The sequence below is a fragment of the Pristiophorus japonicus genome, chromosome 3 (genome assembly GCF_044704955.1).
Source record: "Pristiophorus japonicus isolate sPriJap1 chromosome 3, sPriJap1.hap1, whole genome shotgun sequence".
NCBI lineage: Eukaryota > Metazoa > Chordata > Chondrichthyes > Pristiophoridae > Pristiophorus > Pristiophorus japonicus.
The window spans coordinates 293,901,407-293,918,698 of NC_091979.1; the positions used below are offsets into that span (position 1 = coordinate 293,901,407).

General features: G+C 45.5%; 1 protein-coding gene across 2 annotated transcripts in view; it reads left to right on the top strand.

Annotated features, from left to right (window-relative positions):
* Window positions 1-17,292, top strand: part of btaf1 (BTAF1 RNA polymerase II, B-TFIID transcription factor-associated) — a 215,145-nt gene that overhangs the window by 135,794 nt on the left and 62,059 nt on the right. For both annotated transcript variants that reach the window (XM_070876808.1, XM_070876809.1), the window contains exons 17-24: window positions 7-149; window positions 4,926-5,100; window positions 5,832-6,035; window positions 6,876-7,302; window positions 7,836-8,026; window positions 11,240-11,393; window positions 11,474-11,583; window positions 13,537-13,738. In XM_070876808.1, the coding sequence (XP_070732909.1) occupies window positions 7-149; window positions 4,926-5,100; window positions 5,832-6,035; window positions 6,876-7,302; window positions 7,836-8,026; window positions 11,240-11,393; window positions 11,474-11,583; window positions 13,537-13,738 (1,606 nt within the window). The remainder of the gene's footprint in view (window positions 1-6; window positions 150-4,925; window positions 5,101-5,831; window positions 6,036-6,875; window positions 7,303-7,835; window positions 8,027-11,239; window positions 11,394-11,473; window positions 11,584-13,536; window positions 13,739-17,292) is intronic.

Here is a 17,292-nt window from a genome sequence, read left to right on the forward strand (position 1 = left end):
ATGTAGGAAAAATCTTGCAGTAAGCACCGACAAGGGCAAGCTCAAACAAAAGAAGTGAGACAGGAATATATTGCTGGTTCAGACACCATTAATGAGGACCAAGCTACGAGGGATTATGTTGTAACTCGAACACGCCTAAAGACAGCCAAGTAAGATAACTTGATTCAGACTTTAAAATAAGTCATAACCATTTCCTTGGGGTTGATGTAATATTTCAATTCCTCTAGTAGTCTTGTCTCCCAGCTCTGTAATAAAGTGCAGTAAAGGTATTGTGAATTAAGGTATATAAATGCAAGAGAAAATTGGGTGCAAGAAGGCTAGTTTGGTTTCAATGCACAGTAAGGAAACCTGCCATCCCAACTCCATAATAGATGGGAGCACTGCTGCCAGAAACAACAGTTTTTGCATTGATAGTGATGGTAATTTCTCTCTCACATGCTTAAAACATGGCCTCATCATAACCAATACCCTGTTCCGTCAGAAGGACAAATATAAAGCCTCATGGCAACACCCTCGCTCCAAGCAATGGCATCTGCTAAACTAAGTCATCGTCCGAGCGAGGGACCGCAAAGACGTGTGCATCACCCGCGCCATGACAGGAGCTGACAACTGCTGGACGGACCACCATTTGCTCTGTCATCACCATCAACATTGTCCCAAAATAGCGACGGCAACAGAAACAATGCCGCAGGAAAATGAACGCCGGAGAACTCAAAGATCCTGCTAAGAAAGCCCTATTCAGCCAGTGCCTCGCTACCAACCTGACGACTCAAAGCTTCCATAATTAGCACCTGCGAAGAGACACTCGGTCACGCGATCAGGAAACGCCAAGACTGATTTGACTAGAACGACCAGGAGATCCAGGAGCTAATATGCTGCAAGCGCAAGGCATTCTTGGACTGGAAGCAGCAACACAACTCGAGGGCAAGAAAGCAGCTCTACAGATGTCTGAAGGCTAAGGTCCAACAGAAAACCCGTTGAATGGTGGGTAGAGAAAGCACAAGAAATCCAGCATCTAGCTGACAACCATGACGTGCGAGGATTCTTCAGCGCAGTCAAGACGACCTACAGCCCAAGGCCCTACCCCACTGCTGGCCAAGAATGGAGAGGTGCTCATCAAGGACAGCGAGGCAGTCAGTGCCCGATGGAAGGAGCACTTCGAGGATCTCCTTAACCGAGACTCTGTCTTCGACGTGAGTGTCCTTGACTCCATCCCACAGCATGCCACCCACCACAATCTCAGCACAGTCCTAGCCCGGCACGCGGTTGAAAAGGCCATCCGATAACTGAAGAACAACAAGGCATCAGGAGCAGATGGAATCTCCGCCGAAGCACTAAAACACGGCGGAGAAGCACTACTTGCGTGGATTCATGACCTCATCTGGAAGGAGAAGATAATGCCAGGAGATCTCATACGCTGTAATCGTGACCACCTTCAAGAAAGGTGACCAATCCAACTGTGGTAACTACAGTCGGACTGGTCACCACTCCACCTTACTGTCGACCATCGGGAAAGTAATTGCAAAAATCCTTCTCTTTGTGGCTGAAGAGCTCCTCCAAGTCGCAAAGTGGATTCTATCCACTAAGGGGCACAATGGACATGATCTTCACCGCGCAGCAGATACAAGAGAAATGCAGGGAACAGCATCAACCCTTGGACATGGCCGCCTTTGACCTCTCAAAAGCCTTTGACCCTGTCAACCGTGAAGAATTATGGAGCATCCTCCTTGGATTCAGCTGCCCTCAAAGGTTTGTCACCATCCTCCGCCTGCTCCACGATGACATGCAAGCCTTGATCCTGACCAACGGATCCATCACTGACCCATCCACGTTCGGACCGGTGTCAAGCAAGGCTGTGTCATTGCACCAACGTTCTTCTCAATCTTCCATGCTGCAATGCTCCATCTCATCCTCCGCAAGCTCCCTGCTGGAGTGGAGCTAAATTACAGGACAAACTGGAATCTGTTCAACCTCCGCTGCCTCCAGGCCAGATCCAAGGTCATCCCATCCTCAGTCATTGAATCACAGTACGCAGACGACGCTTGCGTCTGCGCACAATTGGGGGCCGAACTCCAAGCCATCATCAATACCTTCACCGAGGCGTACAAGAGCATGTGCCTTACACTAAACATCCGTAAGACAAAGGTCCTCTACCAACCAGCCCCCACCACACAGCACTGCCCCCCGGTTATCAAAATCCACGATGAGGCCTTTGATAACGTTGACCATTTTCTATACCTCGGGAACCTATTGTCAACAAGGGCAGACATCAACGAAAAGGTCCAACACTGCCTTCAGTATGCCAGTGCAGCATTGACCACGCTCTATCAGATCCGCTGGACGGGCCACATCGTCCACATACCTGACACGCGACTCCCAAAACAAGTGCTCTACTAGGAGCTCCAACATGGCAAGCAAGTCCCAGGAAACGCTTTAAGGACACCCTGAAAGCCGCCTTGAAAATGTGCAACATCCCCATTGACACCTGGCCCAAGACTGCCCAAAGTGGAGGAAAAGCATTCAGGAAGGTGCTGAACACTTTGAGTCTCTTCCCCAAAAGCAAGCTGAAGCCGAGTGTCGACAGCGGAAGGAACTCGTAGCTACCCAGGCACTCCAACCTCCCATTCCTCCAACCACCGTCTGCCCCACCTGTGACGGAGACTGTAGGACCCACATTGGACTCTTCAGTCATCTGAGAACTCTATATTTTTAGTGTGGAAGCAAGTCATCCTCGACACAAATGACCTTCCAGATGTACTAGGGGACCGAGGGTCTAGTGAGAAGGAGGAACTGATATCAGGCGGGAAATTGATGGGATTGAAGGTCGATAAATCCCCGGGGCCTGATTGTCTGCATCCCAGAGTACTTAAGGAGATGGCCCTAGAAATAGTGGTGATCATTTTTCAATAGTCTATCGACTCTGGATCAGTTCCTATGGACTGGAGAGTAGCAAATGTAACGCCACTTTTTTTTAAAAAGGAGGGAGAGAGAAAACGGGTAATTTATAGACCGGTTAGCCTGACATCAGTAGTGGGGAAAATGTTGGAATCAATTATTAAGGACGAAATAGCAGTGCATTTGGAAAGCAGTGACATGATCGGTCCAAGTCAGCATAGATTTGTGAAAGGGAAATCATGCTTGACAAATTTTCTGGAATTTTTTGAGGATGTAACTAGTAGAGTGGACAAGGGAGAACCAGTGGATGAGGTGCATTTGGACTTTCAAAGGCCTTTGACAAGGTCTCTCACAAGAGATTGGTGTGCAAAATCAAAGCACATGGTATTGGGGGTAATGTACTGGTGTGGATAGAGAATTGGTTGGCAGACAGGAAGCAGAGAGTCGGGATAAACAGGTCCTTTTCGGAACGGGAGGCAGTTACTAGTGGAGTGCCGCAGGGCTCCGTGCTGGGACCCCAGCTCTTTACATTATACATTAATGATTTGGATGAAGGAATTGAGTGTAATATTTCCAAGTTTGCAGATGACACTAAACAGGGTGGTGGTGTGAGCTGTGTGGAGGATGCTAAGACGCTGCAGGGTGATTTGGACAGGTTGGGTGAGTGGGCAAATGCATGACAGATGCAATATAATGTGGATAAATGTGAGGTTATCCACTTTGGTGGCAAAAACAAGAAGGCAGAATATTATCTGAATGGTGGCAGATTAGAAAAAGGGGAGGTGCAACGAGACCTGGGGGTCATGGTTCATCGGTCATTGAAAGTTGGCATGCAGGTACAGCAGGCAGTGAAGAAGGCAAATGGTATGTTGGCCTTCATAGCTAGGGGATTTGAGTATAGGAGCAGGGAGGTCTTTCTGCAATTGTACAAGGCCTTGGTGAAGCCTCACCTGGAATATTGTGTTCAGTTTTGGTCTCCTAATCTGAGGAAGGACATTCTTGCTATTGAGGGATTGTAGCGAAGGTTCACCAGACTGATTCCAGGGATGGCTGGACTGACATATGAGGAGAGACTGGATCAACTGGGCCTTTATACACGAGTTTAGAAGGATGAGAAGGGATCTCATAGAAACTTACAAGATTCTGACAGGACGGGACAGGTTAGATACGGGAAGAATGTTCCCGATGTTGGGGAAGTCCAGAACCAGGGGACACAGTCTTAGGATAAGGGGTAGGCCATTTAGGACTGAGATGAGGAGAAACTTCTTCACTCAGAGAATTGTTAACCTGTGGAATTCCCTGCCGCAGAGAGTCATTGATGCCAGTTCATTTGATATATTCAAGAGGGAGTTAGATATGGCACTTATGGCTAAAGGGATCAAGGGGTATGGAGAGAAAACGGGAAAGGGGTACTGAGGTGAATGATCAGCCATGATCATATTGAATGGTGGTGCAGGCTCGAAGGGCCGAATGGCCTACTCCTGCACCTATTTTCTATGTTTCTATGACTCCAAGGGACTGCCTGTGATGACAGGCAGATTGGTTTTTTTTCCAAAAAGTAAAAATCTGCTGCACAATTTAGCTTAGTTCCACAATCTTATTGTTATACTCCTGTAGCTCAGTTCCACAATTTACTGTTATACTCCTGCCTTCTGCAAAAAAATGTCAAGTTAATGGGATTGGAAAGGTTTTGTTTTTGATTTTTAACTAGGTTAGGAGTTAAGCTAAGAAAGCGAATGAAAATGTTAATGAACTGGTAGAGAATATTTTGTAACTTGGCATCGCTGTGCATTCCTCCTTTTATATTTCTGATCCGTTTAGGTCTCATGATAGAAATTGGTGTTTTGAATAAGAGTTGGCTTCACTAAGTTATCGAAGTGATGGTTGTTTTAGTCAAAAAAAGCTGAAGGCCTCCTGAAGCAAGGACTCCACTGCACAAGTGATAATTTAGGCTAAAATGAAGTATACTACAGCTCTTTGGACACATACTTAATTATGAGGCATAACAATTTTTTCATCTTGTTCTAAAGGTTGCTTGGAGCCCTCTGTTGTTCCATATGTGAGCCAAGTGTTAACTTCATCAGCCAGGAAGTGAAACCAGCTGAGTCACTTGCTCAACTATTACTGTTCCATTTAAATTCTAAATCTGCACTGCAGAGAATTGCTGTTGCGTTAGTTATTTCTGAATGGGCTACTCTGAGAAAGGTATGGTGTTTATCTGAACTATTAATAGTTTTTAATCTCTGTTATGATCTCTCAATTTGTTGTCTGAGCAGTTTAAAACACTTCTGCTAGATTTTAACCATACTTCATAAATGCATTCTGTTACAAGTAAAGTAAAACATTTAATCATGCTGTCTACGTACTGCATTTAGCAACTTTCTAAGAAGCGGCTGTCCCCCTCCAAGTTTGTTTTGGACTGTCTACTGCTAACATTATGTACTTGAAGTATAAATTTGTCATCTCAATTAATTTCATTGTATTGCTGTCAAGCACAGCAGTACTTTGTCATCAGACCCCTTCATTTTATATATTAAATCTTGAAACTTTGTTTTCTTGATCCATGTCCCCTCACTCTGACTTTGTTGCATTGTAATCAAGCGTTGCATTTATTTGTCTAACATTGGTTCTATTTTGTGTCTGATTACTAATTTATAATCTGTTTAGGAAAATCTCTACACATTAGCAAAGGAAAGCACAATTTGAAGTGGACAACAGCTAAAATACAGCAGGCATGTTTGCATGAATGCTGTATTTAAAAAATTTGAGCTTTTTTAGCTTACAGGGAAGTCTGGATGCATGTAGATTATTGAGACATTTCGATTACTTGTATAATTTCTACAAGCTTCCATTTAAAGCTTTTTTTGCATGTTGAACTTTGTGAACAATGTTAACATTATGACTTTGACTAAATCTCAGCTTTGATTTAATTCTAGGATTGTATTGTTGTATCCAGTGCAGTACAGCCACGATTGATGGCTATTTTGTCAGAACATCTTTATTATGATGAGATAGCTGTTCCATTTACCCGGATGCAGAATGAATGTAAACAGCTGATTGCATCACTGGTTGAAGCTAACTGTGATGTCGGGAGCAGCGTGAACAACAGTGTATTCACCATAGATCAAGCAAATGAACTGGTAAGTACATTTGTTTAAACATGCAAGATATACTTTCTAAGCAATGAAGAAAAAAACTTGTGACTACTTGTCTGGAAATATAATTGTCAAGAATAGCCTAGTTATTTATCCACACTAAGCTTATATGTTGAATTAAAAGAATACTGAACATGATAGTTGGCCAGCAATTCCTTACACTACAGAGTGATTTTTTTTTAATATATCAATGATGCAAGTGGTGTCAAAGGGTAGCATTTTAAATTATCTAAACTATTTTTTTTAATTACTATCTTGGATGTATATGATCTGCATACCATAATGAGAGTTTTTGTTTTGATAGTTTCATGTTTCTGAATTTTTTTAAGTAGTTCCTGTATAAATTTGCTCTAAAATCAGACTTTACATTTTATAAATTAAATCAAACTTGCAGCCTTTCTTTAATGAACTCAGAACCTTTAGGTGATGTTTATGCTTTCAATTGGTCATCCTACAGCCTATATAGGCTAAGGTATTGGTTAAGCACATAGCTCGTGAGCCTAACAAAATTTGTTTATAAAGTAATGTAAACAGATGGAGACATATTTAAAGAAAATTGTGTTCTAACAGAATGGTGAAGAAACTGCTTTTGAAGATTGAAAATGCTGGATAGTATTTGCTGAAAAACATTTTGTCAGGCCTGACTTCTATTGGAATTGCGAATAATTAACAAATCAATTTTTTTTAAATTCCCAGGCTTATGGAAGAAGGGCTTTAAAAACTTAATCCAGAATGTATTGTTTATTATGTTGGTACCAATACTAGTATATTTAATATAAAAATTTAAACTTTTGTGTTTTTAAAATGTCATTTTTTAAATTGAAGGTCACAACAATATTCAGTGAAGTGACATCAACCTGTGGTTTGAATCCCAACGTGATCCAGCAATTGGATAGTAAGCGCCAACAGGTCCAGATGACTGTAGCAGAGACAAATCAAGAATGGCAAACTCTTCATCTAAGGGTTCACATGTTTGCTGCTTGTGCAGTTGTTGACTTGCAGCAACTTCCAGAAAAACTGAATCCTGTCATAAAACCCTTAATGGAAGGAGTGAAGAAGGAGGAAAATGTACTTGTGCAGAATTATGCAGCTTCTTGCATTGCAAAGTTGCTCCAGCAGTGTACATCAAGATGTCCTTGTCCCAACCCCAAAATCGTGAAAAATCTTTGTAACTCAGTATGTGTGGACACCACAGTTACTCCTTCAGCAATCTCCCCAGTACCTGTGTCTAACAGTGTGGACAACTCTAAAGGTAATTGAGTGCGAGAAAAAGTTCAGTGTTAACATGTATAAATCAGTTAAACCTGTATTTAAAAAAAAAAATAAATAAATAATTCAGTACCTTTTCATTTTACCATTCTCTCTCACTCATTCACAAAACTTAACTTCACAGCGCTCCTTGTGAATGAGGGGAAAAATGAACCACACAACCCTGTATAAGTTGTTTTTAGTCAATCTTGATGTTAAAACAGATACACTGTGACCTTTTTATTCTTCTGTATAAAAGCACATTTTAGAATCCACTCATGCTAAATTTGTACTGTGCCTAAATGTACATTTTGTTTAAATAGACATTGAAAAATTGGTGATATCTGGTTGTAAATCTGATTTTGTTTTATAATATAAAATTTTTAAAATGCATGCATGAAAACTAGCGCAAATATTTTTTGTACCCGAGAAAAATTATTATTTATATTGATAATTTAGAATTTAGCCTTTTAACCTGTTTAAAATCTATTTCAGTGCAAAGAATATCGACTAATCTGTTGTACTGTTTCATCTAAGGACCAAATTCTGAAAAAGATGGAATGCATCACACTGTAAATAAGACTAGGGGAATCATCACACTTTACAGGCATCAGCAAGCTGCTTTTGCTCTAACCAGTAGGCGAGGACCAACGCCTAAAGCGCTCAAGGGCTCATCTGCAGATATTCCTCAGGGGAGTCCAGGGATTAGTTTGTGTGAACATGATGAGGTAAGTGACTAATTACAGATCAAAAGTAACACAGTTTAAACTAGTCAAGTGCATGAATAGATATCTATTTGCCCTGCTATCATGCATTGTTTTCCTGTCACTCGCATTTATGTTGATAGATACTGAATAAGCGTCTTGACGTACATTTTTTTGCCATTATCCTTGAATCTCGGTGTTCTATTCATTGGCAGCTTCACTTGATGCCTCAATGGTCTAGATTTTCCTCATTGACATTAGGGGCTAGCTTTTCCACCCACTCAATGGCCCCAAGTTTCGACATGATTTGCTCCTGATTTTTAGGAACAACTGGTGAAGAACGGAGTATCTTAGAAATCGGAATTCTCGTCATTTAGTTTGCTCCAGTTCTAGTCAGTTAGAACAGTTTCACTTTGGAACAGAATTTTTTTTTTCAAAAGGGGGCGTGTTCGGCCACTTACGCCTGTTTTCAAAGTTTCGTCAGTGAAAATTTACTCCAAACTAACTTAGAATGGAGTAAGTGAAGATTTTTGTACGCTCGAAAAAACATTGTCTACACTTTAGAAAATCAGGCGTAGGTTACAAATCAGGCATAGGGGTTGGGGGGGGGGGGTTTAAAGGGAAGTTTACAAACATTAAACACTTCAGTTTTACAAATAAAGAGCCATCATCAATAATAAATGATAAATACATCAATAAATCAATCAAAAAAATTAATAAATAATTTTTTTTTTAAATCAATAAATAAAACATTTTCTACTTACCGACTACAGCACCAAGAGCCCTCCAACAGCGTGCTGGGATGCCCCCGCCGCCCCCCCCCCCCCCCCTCAGTGTGTGTCTGTCAGTGTCTCTATCTCTCTGTCTGTGTGTGTCTCTCATTCTCTGTCTGTCAGTGTCTGTGTTTCTGACGGGGAGGGATGGGGAGGGTGGGGAGAAAGGAGATGGGGGGAGCGTGGGGAGAAAGGAGATGTGGGGGGGGGGAGAAAGGAGATGGGGGGGGGGGGAGGAGGGAGGAAAGGAGATGGGGGGGGGGGGAGGAGGGAGGAAAGGAGATGGGGGGGGCAGGAAAGGAGATGGGGGGGGGGGGAGAAAGGAGATGGGGGAGGGAGGAAAGGAGATGGGGGGGGAGGAAAGGAGATGGTGGGGGGGAGGAAAGGAGATGGTGGGGGGGAGGAAAGGAGATGGGGGGGGGAGGAAAGGAGATGGGGGGGGGATAAAGGAGATGGGGGGGGGGGGAGAAAGGAGATGGGGGGGGGGGAGAAAGGAGATGGGGGGGGGGGAGAAAGGAGATGGGGGGGGGGGGGAGAAAGGAGATGGGGGGGGGGGGGAGAAAGGAGATGGGGGGGGGAGAAAGGAGATGGGGGGGGGAGAAAGGAGATGGGGGGGGGAGAAAGGAGATGGGGGGGGGGGGAGAAAGGAGATGGGGGGGGGGAGGGAAAGGAGATGAGGGGGGGGGGAAAGGAGATGAGGGGGGGGGGAAAGGAGATGAGGGGGGGGGGAAAGGAGATGAGGGGGGGGGAAAGGAGATGAGGGGGGGGGAAAGGAGATGAGGGGGGGGGAAAGGAGATGAGGGGGGGGGAAAGGAGATGAGGGGGGGGGGAAAGGAGATGAGGGGGGGCGGGAGGGAAAGGAGATGAGGGGGGGCGGGAGGGAAAGGAGATGAGGGGGGGCGGGAGGGAAAGGAGATGAGGGGGGGCGGGAGGGAAAGGAGATGAGGGGGGGCGGGAGGGGAAGGAGATGGAGGGAGGGGAAGGAGATGGAGGGAGGGGAGGGGAGGGAGGGGAAGGAGATGGAGGGAGGGGAGGAGATGGAGGGAGGGGAGGAGATGGAGGGAGGGGAGGAGATGGAGGGAGGGGAGGAGATGGAGGGAGGGGAGGAGATGGAGGGAGGGGAGGAGATGGAGGGAGGGAAGGAGATGGGGGGGAAGGAGATGGAGGGGGAGGGGGGGAAGGAGATGGGAGGGGGAGGGGGAGGGGGGAAGGAGATGGAGGGGGAGGGGGGAAGGAGATGGAGGGGGGAGGGGGGGAAGGAGATGGAAGGGGGGGAGGGGAAGGAGATGGAAGGGGGGGAGGGGAAGGAGATGGAAGGGGGGGAGGGGAAGGAGATGGAGGGGGGGGAGGGGAAGGAGATGGAGGTGGGGGGAGGAGAAGGAGATGGAGGGGGGGAGGGGGGGAAGGAAATGGAGGGGGGGGAGGGAGGCTGAAAGGGCCGAGCCCAAGACTTCGGGCAGGGCCCGTCCCCAGCAACAGATTTACAGGTAGGTGGCGTCGGGTCGGGTGGGGGTGGTGGGAGGTCGGTCAGTTCAGTTCGGGTTGGGGGGAGGGAGGTCAGGTCGGATCCAGTCCGGGAATGGGGGAAGCGGGTGTCGGGTCCGGTCCGGAAGCGGCGGGGGGGGGGGGTAGGAGGAGGAGGAGGAGTCGGGTCCAGGAGGAGGAGGGGGGTCGGGTCCGGGGGGGGGGAAAGGAAGAGGAGGAGGAGGAGTCGGGTCCGGTCCGGGGGGAGGGAGGGGAGTGGGAGTCGGGTGGGGGGGAGCGGGGGTCGGGTCAGGTCCGGGGGGGCGGGGCGGGGGTCGGGTCGGGTCCGGTCCAGGGGTGGGGGTGGGAAGCGGGAGTTGGGTCGGTGTCGGGTCCGGTCCGGAGGCGGGAAGCGGGAGTCGGGTCGGGAGGAAGCAGGAGCTGGCCGTGGGAGGAGCCTTATTCACACAGCCCCAGTGAGGCCATTCGGCCAGGGCTAGGGGCTGCGTGCTTCGGCCCCTCCCACACAGTTTTGGGCTCCTGGAGCTACTGCACATGCGCGCCCACTGTAGCGCACATGTGCAGAGGTCCCGGCACTGTTTTCAGCGCAGGGACCTGGCTCCGCTCCCTACTGCTCTTGCTGCGCTGCGCCGAGCTGCAAACGACCTGCAGGGAGCCGGAGAATCTGGAGGTTTTTTTTAGGCGCACTTTGTGGCGCGAAAAACTCGCGTCTAGGTTCTAGGCGCGGCTCAAAACTTGGGCCCAATGTGTTTATCTAGTGAGTAACTAAGCTTAGTAGATCAGAAAATTTCCTGGTTCACTCTACACCTTTGCACTAAATTAATCTCAGCTGGTTTAGAGAGGAGAAAATCACGCTGAGTTACTGCTTCTCTTGTACTGAATTGTAAGGAATCATTAATTTTGAATGAGTAACGATAATATTAGTATGTGGTGATTTTGTGTTCTAATATTGAGGGAACAGCTCTTAATTGTTTTGCAGACTCAGAAGCCAAACTTAATTCAGAGAAGAGGAGCTGAGTATGCACTTACTACCATAGGAAGACACTTCGGTGCTGAAATGGCTACAGCACTGCCTTATCTCTGGGATTCTATGGTTGGACTGCTGAGGAGTCATGTAGATGTACAGAACTTCAGTATGTAGTTTATCCTATCTATTTTTACATTCTGATACAAATCTGTTTCATATGAGAAATTGACATTTATATCTTTACAGATGGAAATATGGTACTGGAAAAAGGAGATGTTGCTGCTCAGGAATTGGTAAACTCGTTACAGGTGCTAGAAATCACAGCAGCAGCAATGGGCTCTGATATCCACGCTCAGGTTTGTTAAAGGTTATTTATGCTGAAAGATAATGTAAAATGTTTTTTTAATGTATTTACAAATAACTTGTATCAAACTAGCCTCAAAATATATTCAAGTTTGTATTTTGGTTGGTTAAAGATATATTTATGAAATAAATAGTATTGTTTGAAGAAGGAATAGATGAGTTGCTTGTAGACCAGATAGCTCAATAAATAAGAAGTTTTCCTCTGGCCGAGATTTTGCGGAGGGTTAGCAGGCAGGATCAGTGGCTAGTCGGTGGAAACATTTTTTTTTTCCCCGCTGTAATGTGCTTTTCCCAATGTCCAGTCTGTCAACGTTGAACGGACCCGGCTGGCAGCAGCGGGGGACCCAATTAATATCATTAGCATCTAGTTGCTAGGTTTTTTTAACTTGCCTTTTGACTTTAACTGCATGACCACAGGAACCACACCGTTCGGGGACCACAACTGTCAACCTGAAGCATGAGTTCAGTGGCCATTACTAGACAGCTTCAAATGTATCATAAAGCTCCCACCTGACAGATCATCACTTTCCTCAGCCACAAGCTGTTTCTCAGTCCATTTCCAACACAGATTCTGCAAGCTTTTCACTCTCCATCCCCTCTCTCCTCCATGGAAGAACGCTCTTACCGTTGACGGAATACTTCTGTCATATCTACGTCACCTGCCATCTATTCCATCGATATGGGTGCCCTTTATACTGTCTCACTTTGGTCCTCAGAATCCCCCAGCGAGCAGAACCAAGCACACCAGCAACACCAACCTTCTCCGCAATCATCTGATGCCGCACCCAAGCACATTGCTGCCCGGGAGGCCAGGCGTGGCCTCACAATGACCAGATTTACTTCACTTGACTCTGTACATTCTGCCTGCCACATGATGCGCCATGTTGGCACCACTCCACACCAACACCATAAACATCCCTACAATGTCCAAGCTATTCCTTTCACACTCACCACCATTGTGTGGGGTACCATTATGTCTCACCGTTCACTGCAATTCACTAAGCCACTTCCAAAGGTGCACACAAATCTGTCGAAGGTTTCAATGATTGACAGCACATTAACAGAACATTGGATAAAATACCCAAGTGGCTACCCTTGTGTTAGTTGGTATTATTGCACTAGGGTGAGTGTGAGGGGTGGCTAATAAGATGGAGATGGGGATGTGACAATGTAGATCGAGCGAGAGAGGGGATGAGTGGAGGTGCAAGGTAAGTTGGTATGAGTAAGGATGTGCAGGAGTAGAGCAGAAAAGGCAGAGTGATGGGAATGTAACGAGAGGCACAGGAGGATGAGGTTGAGTGTGGCTTTGTACTAACGTTTTGTGATCGACTGAGGTAATTTAAAGGTTTGTGCCACTGCACCCAAGTCCGTCCATGCTTGAGACGACCTGTGCAATGTGCAACCAGGCTGTGTTGGTTACCTGGGGAGATCTCTTCCACCCATGGGAAGGGAAGAGGACCTCCCTGCGAGCTGTGACTCACTCCATAAGCACATAGGGGGAGTTATGGGAGAACCTGGGTGCAGCCCTGCACCCCTGTGCAGTGTTGTTAGTGTTTGTAGCACTTCAGTACTGTAGAACACTGACAGCACAAATGTCAAAAGTAAGGTGGCCATGGTACCGGCTTATGACACGTTATGAATGACGTCACCAGACCTGCTCCATCTAATTGGTCTGGGAAACGCGCTGGGCGGACTTAATAAGCCTCATTAAGGTAAGTTCATTTTCCAGAGCGGGATGGGGCCACAACCCGCCATCGACATCGCCTGGTCCGGACCCACCGAGGTGAGCAAAATCTCGGCCTATGTTAATTTTGAAACTAAGATTTCCTGTTGCCTAACTATGATATTGGTACAGGGTACTGCACTGCCTTTTACTTTTAAAGTATATGTTTTTAAATTCTGAACTAAAATATTGTGCACCAATTTAAACTTTTTTCCCTTTTCAGTTATTGCAACATCTTCCACATCTTTGCACTTGTTTGCGACACCCATATACTGCAGTCAGGCACATGGCTGCTAGGTGTGTGGGTGTCATGAGCAAAATAGCTACAATGGAAACAATGAGCATTTTTCTGGAAAAAGTTCTTCCTTGGCTAGGAGCAATTGATGATAAAACAAAGCAAGAGGGAGCAATTGAAGCATTGGCCTGTATCCTTAACATTTAACTCTGAATCCTGTATTATAAATATGTATGTTCTTCCTTAATTATTCAGCCTCCATAAACATATGGTGGGTAAAAAAAGATACTGCCTCTTTTATGCCTTGCATCTTCACAATAGTTGTGATTTTTGAGAGAACTAGATACTGGTGACCATACAATTACTTGTTTGGGCTAGTACATCGTGCTAGGCCCGGTCAAAGCCTTTGGACCAAGATGATTGATTAGTCACCAAAATGGTCCTAGAGTAAATCTAAACATGTGCATAAGAGACAAAAATTGCCACTGGGTGCCTGGAATAATAATCTAAAAATCGTGAGTTCAAATCCCACCTTGGGCTGTTGTGAATTTTAATTCTGTTTTGATGAAGTAAAAGAAAGGGTTGATAGGGGTAGTATGGTTGATGTGTATATGGGCTTTCAGAAAGCGTTTGACAAAGTACTACATTATAAACTTGTTAGCAAAATTGAAGCCCATGGGATTAAAGGACAGTGGCAACATGCATACAAAAGTGGCAGAGATAAAAAGCAGAGTGCAGTCGTGAACAGTTGTTTTTCAGACTGGAGGGAAATATATTGTGGACCATTTAAAACTTTTTTTTCTTTTTCAGTTATTGCAACATTTTCCACTTTGCATTGTTTGCGACATCTATATGCTGCAGTCAGGCACATGGCTATAGGTGAGTGGGTGTCATGAGCAAAATTGCTGCTTTGGAAACAATAGGCATTTTTCTGGAGAAAGTTCTTCCTTGGCTAGGAACAATTGATAACACAAAGCAAGAGGAGTTGGTATTAGGACCACTGCTCTTTTTGCTATAATGACCTGGACTTGGGTATACAGGGCATAATTTCAAAGTTTACAGATGACACAAAACTCGGATATGTAGTAAACAATGAGGAAGATAGTAACGGGCTTCAGGAGGACATAGGCTGGTGAAATGAGCAGACACATGGCAGATGGAATTTAATGCAGAGAAGTGTGCAGTGATACATTTTGGTAGGTAGGAAGATTGAAGAGAGGCAATATGAACTAAATGGTACAATTTTTAACGGGTCTGCAGGAACAGAGACCCAGGGTGTATATACACAACACTTTGAAGGTGGCAGGACAAGTTGAGAAGGCTTTTTTTTTTTAAAAGTGTATGGGATCCTTGGCTTTATTAATAGAGGAATATAATACAGAGGCAAGGAAGTTATGCTAAACTTTTATAAAACACTGGTTAGGCCTCAATTGGTGTATTCTGTTCAATTCTGGGCAACACACTTTAGGAAGAATGCCAATGTCTTAGAGAGGGTGCAGAGGAAATTTACCAGAATGGTACCAGGGATGAGGGACTTCAGTTACGTGGAGAAGCTGGGGTTGTTCTCCTTTTCAAGCAGAGAAGGTTAAGATGCGATTTGATGGAGGTGTTCAAAATCACGATAGAATAAATAGAGAGAAACTGTTTATAATAATAGAAAGATTGGTAACCAGAAGACATACATTTCAGGTGATTGGCCAAAGAACCAGAGGCAACATGAGGAAACTTTTTTTTCATAAACACAGTGAGTTGTTGTGATCTGGAATGCACTGCTTGAAAGGGTGATGGAAACAGATTCAGTAATAACTTTCAAAAGGGAATTGGATAAATACTTGAAGGGAAAAAATTACAGGGCTATGGGACTAATTGAATAGCTCTACCAAAGAGCTGGCGCAGGCACGATGGGTTGAATGGACACCTTCTGTGCTGTATCATCTGATTCTATGACTGACCATATCGGCAATGATGGATTAAGCCAGAATTTTCAAGGTACATGTTTTTGGGCAAGAGTGAAGAGAGCTTTACTCTGCATGTAACATGTACCTAATGTGGGACTGCCTGATGTTGGCGCTAATTTTGAGCACAAAACTCACAGAACAAAGGCCTCCATTTTGGTCCAATCCGTTATTCGGCGCACATACCAGAGTTGTGCCGCTTTTCGCCATTCCGAGGTGCGCCGAAAAATTTTGTTGCCACTTTGGCCGCTGTCCGGCCTCTTCCCTGTAGTTGAGCAGCGTGGCCAGTCGAGTCGGGGGTGGAGTCAACGTTCTGCGCCGAAAACTATGCCAGGACGTTTGCACATGCGCAGTGGAGTCTGCTGGTGATGTCCACGCATGCGCAGTAGCTCCTCGCTCCCAGCCTCTCCATTTGCTTGCTGCAGCCGCTCTGTGGGCCCCGATGCCAGCCAGTTGAATCACTCCTGTCCCTAGCCCAGGCCAAGTGGCCTCCTGGTGCGTTGTTATCCCACCCCTAGCCCAGGCCGAGTGGCCTCCTGGTGCGATTTCTAAGAGATCGATCGCACTGGGAGGCCACTCGGCCAGGGCTAGGGGCGGGCGGGCAGGAGAACTGATAGTGCTCCTGCCTGCCGATGATTTCTATCAGTTCTCCTGCCCGCCCGCCCCTAGCCCTGGCCGAGTGGCCTCACCCGCCAGCCGGCCCGGTGCCTTCCCGGGCCGAGTTTGAAGATGAAGGTAGGACTTCAATTTTTTATTTCTTATTGAATTCCCACCCCTATCCCAGGCCGAATGGCCTCTGATGTACCTATCTGCGTTGATTTCTTTAACTCTCCAAGGGTTTTCTGAAGTGGCCACATACGCTGGCCTAAGTATAAATGGAGTACCTATTATCTGGCCAAAGTTGCCTAAATGGGCAGAACTGGCGTAGGTGGCTGGCAATGCCCCCTTTCGAGGAAAAAAACTGACCTAAAAAAATCGTAATTAACTCAGTTACACTGGTGCAAATTGATTGGGGAAAATGGGGATTTTTAAGTTTACGCCAGAAAAACCAAGTTACTCCAAAAAAAAGGAGCAACTCCTGACCAAAATTGAGCCCCATATCTCTTCCTATATTCTCTCAGTTGGGATCAAAAACGGCTGCAGTAATCAGTGTGGCAGTGGTCTGAGGAAATTGTTAATTCCTGACTCCTGATTGAATAAAAAAAATCAATCAGAACTTGTAGAAATTATCTTGTGTGTGGTTTAGTTAGTGGGGATAAAGTAAAGATCATCAGCTGTGGAGATCAACTTTGCTAATGGGAAGAAGGCGTTGCTTTGATTTCAACACCTGAACAGTGTCAGTTTCATTTCAGTGGCTGAATGGTGTCAGTTTAACTTGCTGATTTTATCCTTCTCGGCATCTCCATCAATTTATACTGAATCAATTAATTTTCATAAATCTTTGATCCCAGCCCAGGAATTCAATGTTCCAGGACACTCGAGAGTGGGGTCTTTATTCAAATCATGTCTGCTCCTTTGAGCATCTCTTTGTTCCATCCCTCATATCTATCTCTCAAAATTCTTGATCTTTATCGCCCATCCAAGTATCACATTAATTTTCTCATTTGATACCTTCTCTACTTTCCTCCCTCTGCCTCTGTATGGAGTGATTTCTCATCCTCTGTGATTTCAGCCTTCACCTCAGCTTTTGTTCGCTCTCCTGAGTTCACTGCCTATTTCCTACCTACCTTCTCTGCCTCCATATAAACTCTCCTACCCATATACACAGCCACCCGTTCGATCTTGTCAT